The 7,618-nt window shown below is 35.3% G+C and overlaps 1 protein-coding gene and 1 long non-coding RNA gene across 3 annotated transcripts; one reads left to right on the top strand and one right to left on the bottom strand.

The window, feature by feature from the left end:
- Positions 1-2,556: 2,556 nt before the first annotated feature.
- LOC112525504 lies at positions 2,557-3,958 on the top strand. The gene is made up of 2 exons (XR_003070426.1): positions 2,557-3,127; positions 3,471-3,958. It is a non-coding gene; the product is annotated as an uncharacterized LOC112525504 (long non-coding RNA).
- A 1,037-nt stretch (positions 3,959-4,995) lies between these two features.
- Positions 4,996-7,383, bottom strand: LOC112525275 (formimidoyltransferase-cyclodeaminase). Of its 2 annotated transcripts, XM_025135330.1 has the most exons (4): positions 7,204-7,367; positions 6,827-6,868; positions 6,307-6,726; positions 4,996-5,642 (listed from the first exon to the last, which is right to left on the bottom strand). In XM_025135330.1, the coding sequence occupies exons 3-4, from the start codon at positions 6,695-6,697 to the stop codon at positions 5,140-5,142; spliced, it is 894 nt and encodes a 297-aa protein (XP_024991098.1). In that variant the 5' UTR covers positions 6,698-6,726; positions 6,827-6,868; positions 7,204-7,367; the 3' UTR covers positions 4,996-5,139. The 2 variants fall into 2 exon arrangements, with proteins under 2 accessions (XP_024991098.1, XP_024991097.1); XM_025135329.1 differs by lacking the exon at positions 6,827-6,868 and having other exon boundaries at positions 7,204-7,383.
- Positions 7,384-7,618: the final 235 nt, after the last annotated feature.

Here is a 7,618-nt window from a genome sequence, read left to right as displayed (position 1 = left end):
AGAAGAAGAAGAAGAAGAAGAAGAAGAAGAAGAAGAAGAAGAAGAAGAAGAAGAAGAAGAAGAAGGAGCAGGAGAAGGAGCAGGAGGAGAAGAAGGAGAAGGAGAAGGAGAAGAAGAAGAAGAAGAAGAAGGAGAAGAAGAAGGAGAAGAAGAAGGAGAAGAAGAAGGAGAAGAAGAAGGAGAAGAAGAAGGAGAAGAAGAAGGAGAATGAGAAGAAGAAGGAGAAGAAGAAGGAGAAGGAGAAGAAGAAGGAGAAGAAGGAGAAGAAGGAGGAGAAGAAGGAGGAGAAGAAGGAGAAGAAGAAGAAGGAGAAGAAGAAGGAGAAGGAGAAGGAGAAGGAGGAGGAGAAGAAGGAGAAGAAGAAGAAGAAGGAGAAGGAGAAGAAGAAGAAGGAGAAGAAGAAGAAGAAGAAGAAGAAGAAGGAGAAGGAGAAGAAGAAGAAGAAGGAGAAGGAGAAGAAGAAGGGATCTAGATTCCGAGATATATAAAGGTGTTTGATAACTTTACATTACCCAAATCAGGTACTCTAAACCACAAAGTACGTTTGCAATAAAATTGAAAGGCCCACTTTACAGATTAAAGCAATCTAGGCAGATGTGGTATACTTGCCTAAGTGAATACTTTATTGGGAAGGGATATACGAACGATGAACTATGCACTTGTGTATTTATAAAGAAAATGAGTTATAGACTTTCAATCATAGCTCTATATGTTAATGTTATGAACGTACTAGGCACTCTTGATGAAATAAGAGAAAACCCAAGCTACTAAATCTGAGATGAAAATTCTTGGGAAAACTTGGTTTTGTCTAGCTATTTGAGCTAGGACAACGAGTATATGAAATATTATTCCACCAATCCACATATGTCCAGAAAATAATGAGGCGATTTAATATGGACAAAGTGCATTCGGCTAGCACTCCCATGATCGGTCGAAGTGTTGGATATAAGGAAAGATCCATTTTGTCCAAAGGATGATGACGAAGAGGTGGTAGGAGCTGAAATTCCATATCTAAATGCAAGAGGTGCATTATCGTACTTAGCACAATGTACTTGACCAGATATTGCATGCATCATTCCCAGTTAACTTGTTAGCTAGATTTAGCTAGTGCCAATGCAAAGTCATTAGAATGGTATCAAGAATATACTTCGATACCTAAAAGGAACCATCAACATGGGTTTATTCTTTCCCTACAAAGAAAAAAATGGGGTTACAATACTTGCTAAGAGTATTAACAAAGAAAGCGTTATCCCATATAGTGAAACCCGAAATGATATATTAGTAGGCTTTGTTGATGCTAGGTATCTTTTTGACCTACACAAAGGTCGTTCCCAAACAGGATATGTTTTTACAATTGGGAATACGGTGATTTCTTTGAAATCTACCAAGCAAACCCTTATAGATATCATCTTGAACCATTTAGATATTATTGCTCAACATGAGGCGGTTCGAGAGTGTAAATGGCTAAGGTCTATCATTACACATATAGGAGGGGCTAATGGCTTAAACTCAACCACTCAAATCCTACATGCATATATGAAGATAATGCAACTTGTATCGAACAAATGAAAGTAAGATATATCAAGGGTGATAATACAAAATTTATTTCGCCAAGTTTTTTCTATAATCAGCAACAACAGACTCTCCTTAAGATTCAAGTGAATCAAGTAAGGTTTGAGGAGAATGTGGCTGATTTGTTTGCCAAATCACTGCATAGGCCACATTTGAGAAATATGTAGAAATATTGGAATGTGGAGACTTTCCAAACTTCATTGATTAAAATACGTATCAGGGGGAGTAATAGACAAAAAGGGGAGTCTACTATACATGTGATATTGGTATGCTTATTTTTTCCATTGGGTTTTATTCCTTGGTGTAAGTTTTTAGTGAGACAACAAATTATATACCATATTGCTTGCAAAGAAACTGGTGCGTTGTACTCCTTCTTTCGTCCTAATTTTATTTTTTCCCACTGAGTTTTTATTTTGGCATAAGGTTTTAACGAGACAGTTGTGCACCATCACACCTTTGACTCCGCACAAAGAGGAGTGTTGTAGAATAAGTGCGTCATCGTCTAAAGGGCGTGACGATAGAGATAGAGATAGATATATTAGAGTTAGATTAGAAGTGAAATATCTCGTAGTTATCTATTTGTGACTCATCCCTATAAAAATGGCTTATGATTAATGAGAATTACATATTCCTTTTCTCTATTCAATTGTTATTAATTTTCAGTTATTCTATAACAATATTTTTCTCTACTTACACGAAAAACGTTGATTTAAGATCAACAATATATATTGGTGTTCAAAATTCTATTTTTTTAACATTTTTTTATCTTCGAGTTGGTAATTCACATAAGACATGATATAATAATGGTGACGATGAAACGATCATTTTGTCAAAATATTTGTAATAATAGACCAAAATCACAATTAAAATAATTGATGGACTAAACTACAGACTAAAATTAGTCGATGGACCATTTTGGTAACTTACACCAGATATTTGTCTATAAAAGAAAGAGATGAACCCCTTCGCCCCGACCTTTGTCATACTCTTTTCAATTTTTTGTTTTTGTTTTTAGGGGCGGATTTAGGCTTAGGCTACATGGTGCCGATGCATCTACTCTATCGTCCTGCCGCAATGGAAACCTTTTTCTATTCGTGTTGAAAATTTCATGTGCTTTGGATTTTTCTAAATTTATCCCTACTTTTGCTCATATCTTTTAATCTATATGCAATTTAGTCTCTGAATTTACAGATCTAGATTTCCTTCAAGTTAGATCTAATTTTCTTTCAAAATTCTTGTTTCAAGGGTCAAAGTGATTTCTGATCGGATATCGCTGGTAAACATTTTAATTTAAAAGGTTATTGATTGTTTTCAACAATCTGAAGAAACAAATGCTAGATCTGACTTGCACGGCCGTTTTGCCGAATAATTCTGTTTTCGATCTGGACATTGATGCTGATCATCTTATCGTTGTTCATAAATTCTACGTGTTCTTGAGTTTCAGAATAATGCGTAAAAACGATGTATATATGATACATGTTTTTCTTCTTCACTGTTGCTGGATGAAATGTCTAGAGCTCTGAAGAATCCCCATTGGGCCACTACATTATTTAAGGTAATTTGCTTAATTAGATCTACGAGTTTATTAGTTTTTAATTAATTTCCAGATATTTGAAATATGGAAAAAAAAATTCTAGATATTTGAAATCTAAAAAAAAATCTCTAGATATTTATACGAAATTTGAGGATGATGGTATATCAACTTTTTATAGCAATAACCGTATGAACAATATATATTGATCCCAGTGATAATATTGTTCATCTGTTGTCACATTTAATTCTATCGAATTTAATTTTTATGATTGTTGGATGTTAAATGAAACGTTATTTAATTGGATTAATTAGGCTTGCTTTGGTTTTATCAACTTGCTTATACTGTTCTTTCCTACCTTCTAAAGAAACCAAATCCACAAGGTGAAACAAGAGTCATCGGAGTTGGCTGCATCTGTTGAACCCGAGGGACTGAGGTGGTGGTTTGAATGGAGGAAAGCATTTTTGAGACTCTATCGTTACGCCATCAATTATATTTCATTCATTGCTAAGATTAAAACTTCTTCACAATCTTTTCTTTGAGTTCAGAATAACTGCACAACGAAGGCATTTGAGATGCACAACAAAGGCATTTGAGATGCACAACGATCCAACTAAATCATTTGCAAAGATGCACATCGAAGGCATTCATTTGAGATGCAGAACAAAGGCATTTGGGATTGATGAAGGGGAATTGAGGTTCTTTAGAAGCTTGTTTTGTGGATAGGGATGTGATTTGTACAAGTTCTAATTTATGATTATTGTGTACAAAAATTTTGATTACCATATTTAATTACGGTTCAAATGTTTATAATTGTATCTTTTATGTTCAATGCATATATGGTTTTTGATGAAATGAATATGAGAATTGTGGGTTGTATTTTGGTTTCTTGCAATCCATCAATTACATATCAATGAATGTAGTAATTTAATGATTCATTTTTATTTTGGGTTGATTAAATTTATCTTCACGGTTGAAAGTGAAAAACGAAAAACAAAGAGTAAGAACGGTAAAATAGGAAACAAAATACATACAAAGTTAGCGAACAAGAAACCCACATGGCCAAATTAAGCGATAGCGAAGTCTGTAGTTTGATTCGCAAAATTGCTTTTATGAGATCCTCTATTGAAATATTTTGAACATTATTGGCAAAAGTGTAGTCGAAATGCCATATTTTTCAAAGATGGAGTAGGTTTATAGATTCTACCTTTTCAAATTGGCTATTCAATTCTTAACTTCTTAAATATTTAATTGTTAATATATTATCACTAAACGAACATAACTGAACGAACGTTAACAAACATAAGTAAGCAAACATTAACAAATAAACTTTTATTCATATTCGTTCATTTAACTAAATAAACAAAGAAACTTGTCCATGTTGTTCGTTTGTTAAATAAACGAACATAAACAAACTCCCGTCAAACGATTTGTGAACGATTAGCTGAACATTTGGTTCCTTTACAGTCCTTGTTTGATGATAGCCCATAACATAATATATAAATACTTGTAAAGTTAACGTGTACAAACACATAATTCAATTTACAAAAGCATAAAGTGGAAAAAGCATATGTAGTTAAGAAAAGAATCCTTGTGGTTAACACTCTTTCATTTGTGTGGTTTGAAATTATAATATAACTATTGTGGTTTGTAAAAACATTCGGATGTGGTCCCCATTTCTAACTATCATTAAAACAAATATGTTAAATGTGTGACATTTCCATTATTTTATCAACTTTTTTGTCTTTTACCCAATCAAAAATTGATTTTATGATTTTGGTTCTTCTGGTTTTTTATTGGATGAAAGACAAAAAAATTGATAAAATGGTGAAAATACCCCTCATTTAACAGATTTTTCAACGGCCATTAAAAGAAGGGACCAAATCCGAACGTTTTTGCAAATAATCATGCCCATCTTGTAATTTCCAAACCAAACATAATTCAGTATATCACACTCAGATGTACCAGACTTGTCTTCTAACCCAAAGAATAGAGCCACCGTTTCAATAATCATTGATCCATATAACAAGAAATTGTCAACAACTTAACTTCAAGTAAGTTTGAATTATCTCTTCCTGAGAAAGATCAGTGAAATACCCCTTCCCAACTGTCACACCCTCCTCCGATCCCAGCAATTCGACTGCACCCTGAACCTGATCACCACCAACTGCACTCGGTTCGAGCAGATTACAAGCCACCTCAATAGCATCACCATGAACCAGCGCCATAGATTGAACCGATGGGAGTCCACCGCCTCTTCCACTCACCCTTTTTGCAATTCTGCGAACAGTAGCAATATCAGAGCAAAAGACAGGAACATTGTAGTTATCAACCCACTTGGTTGCTCCTATGACAATGACCCCTTTGCGTTGAACCGCTTGGACTGGACCCACGTCTGGTTCAAGTGCCAGAACCTCTGACTGTAACCCACCTGACCACTGGTTTCCGGTTGCATTTGGCTTGAAGTAGCCGAGCTGCCTCCTGATGGAATCGAGTGTTCTCTGTTCACTATGAGCAGCTCCATATGTGTAGGTAGGGACTGCAGGCTATTTTTACGAACATTAGCAAGAAATTTACAAATAGAGCATGCACGATGGTTTGCATGTAAGAAATCGCTCACTCTTGCAAAAGTATACTATTTTCCAGGCAATTTTTGCAACACCAACAATGGTTTGCATGTAAGAAAAAGTCAATACTTATCTCAAGTAGCATAGGATGATCAATGACCGGTGAAACGTTTAAGCTCTGTTATTAAGACACAAATTTCCTCAAATGATGCCACCATTTTTATCTGCTACCCTAAACTAAACTGTTTGCTAATCCTACAAACATCTTTGGGTCAGTAAAGCTTGCAAGCTATCAAATCCGTAATTTCAATGTGATTTAGTAAGTCAGACCATAAAACATGTATATATATAGGAACCTCCCCTCTTTTTATAACGGCTCTTTTAGAGAAATATTTAAAGGGGATCCACATATCCACACTTGGTATCAAATCCATGGTCAACCCATCTAGGGACTTAGAGGGCGCTAGTTGGAATCCCACATCGACTAGACATGGACCATCAAACCCTTTGTATATGTAGAAACCTCCATTCTCTCTATGTGAGCTCTTCAAGAGACACATTCAACATATTCTCACACCAATAATGATTTTAATATCAATAATCCTTTACAATTCCATACTAGGCAAGAAAACGAACCTTTAAGCATGGATCCAATATCCGCAGCAAGAGCTTTGGCAGTCCCGGCAACTTGTTCAAGAGATGCTGAAGCTAATGGATGGAAACAGATATGATCAACAACCCCAAGCCGTGGATGACTTCCGGTATGCAACTCAAAATCAATGGCTTCGAAAGCTGCTTTCACCATTGAAAAAACAGCATGCTTCAAGGGACCCGAATTCGATGATGAACTAGGAGCCAGTTTTGAGACCAGGGTGTATCCTACTCTGTTGTAAGTCTCATCTTCAAATTTATTAACAAGAGCGGCCTCCGGAAATAGTTTGGCAGCTCGTTCAATCGACTCCAAAGCAGATATGTTCCGTGTCTCCGATATGTAAACTTTACAACAAGAAAACATGGATTTAAGCATTTCTATTCTCCCTCAGCAGACTTCCAAAGCTGCAGTATCCAAGAGACAATTCCGAAAGAACATATAAGCATCTCAAATTGAGCGATTTATAAGAACCTTATTTTTGCATTTTTGCTTATAACGACCTACCATTGTGGATGCTCTAAATGCTCAAATGAATCAATAACTGAACTGAATTAAGGAAAGCATTATTAGTACGAACTGCAATCATGCATCCTTAATTTGGTGAAGAACTGTACGTAATTAGTGAATCAATATATGAACAATAGCAAGCATTCACAATCGAATTGGTATGAGTAACTTAAGTCGATGATACTATAATCATACATCATTAATTTGATAAACAAACAGCTGTATATGTAACTATCGAATCAATATATCAACATTAGCAAGCATTACTGTTACGAATGGGCATGAGTAGCCTGAAGAAACCAAATTTCTGATATAAATGGCAAAAAAAACTGAAAGTTACGAACTAAAAGCACAGAAAGACGAAGATTTCTTACCAAATTCGCCCAAATCTTTCTGATTCTTTGAATAATGAAACTCGATTTGCAAAGTTTTTCAAATCTCTAGAAGATTTGTATTAACAGCTTCCATCACTAACCCTATGATAGTGAATCAATGTGAAACAGGAGGATTGTCTTTGGTGGATTTGTGGGGGATGTGGGAACCATGACTTCTCCTATCGATACCTCATCCACAGAGAATCGATCTGATTGACAACAAAAATTTAAGAATAATTTACAAAAAGGTCCCCAAACTATCATTCAAGTTACACAAATGTTGACAATTCCGGTACCTTCTATATGATTGTCCATATTCCTGTATAGCCGCATATCTGGTGTCTAATTGTTTTGAGCTTGGACTTCAAAAGTCAAGAGTGCCTACAAGTTTCAGATTCAAATTCAAGGAGAAATA

The sequence above is a fragment of the Cynara cardunculus genome (assembly GCF_001531365.2).
Source record: "Cynara cardunculus var. scolymus isolate 2C chromosome LG 13, CcrdV1, whole genome shotgun sequence".
In the NCBI taxonomy this organism is placed as follows: domain Eukaryota; kingdom Viridiplantae; phylum Streptophyta; class Magnoliopsida; order Asterales; family Asteraceae; genus Cynara; species Cynara cardunculus.
This window is presented reverse-complemented; position numbering and strand designations above follow the sequence as displayed.

Excerpts from the sequence above, each read along its gene's own strand:
- LOC112525275 (XM_025135329.1), bottom strand. The coding sequence starts at position 6,697 with ATGCTTAAATCCATGTTTTCTTGTTGTAAAGTTTACATATCGGAGACA. Across the intron at positions 5,643-6,306 it reads TATTGGATCCATGCTTAAAG|TCCCTACCTACACATATGGA; the intron begins GTTCGTTTTCTT and ends AATAGCCTGCAG.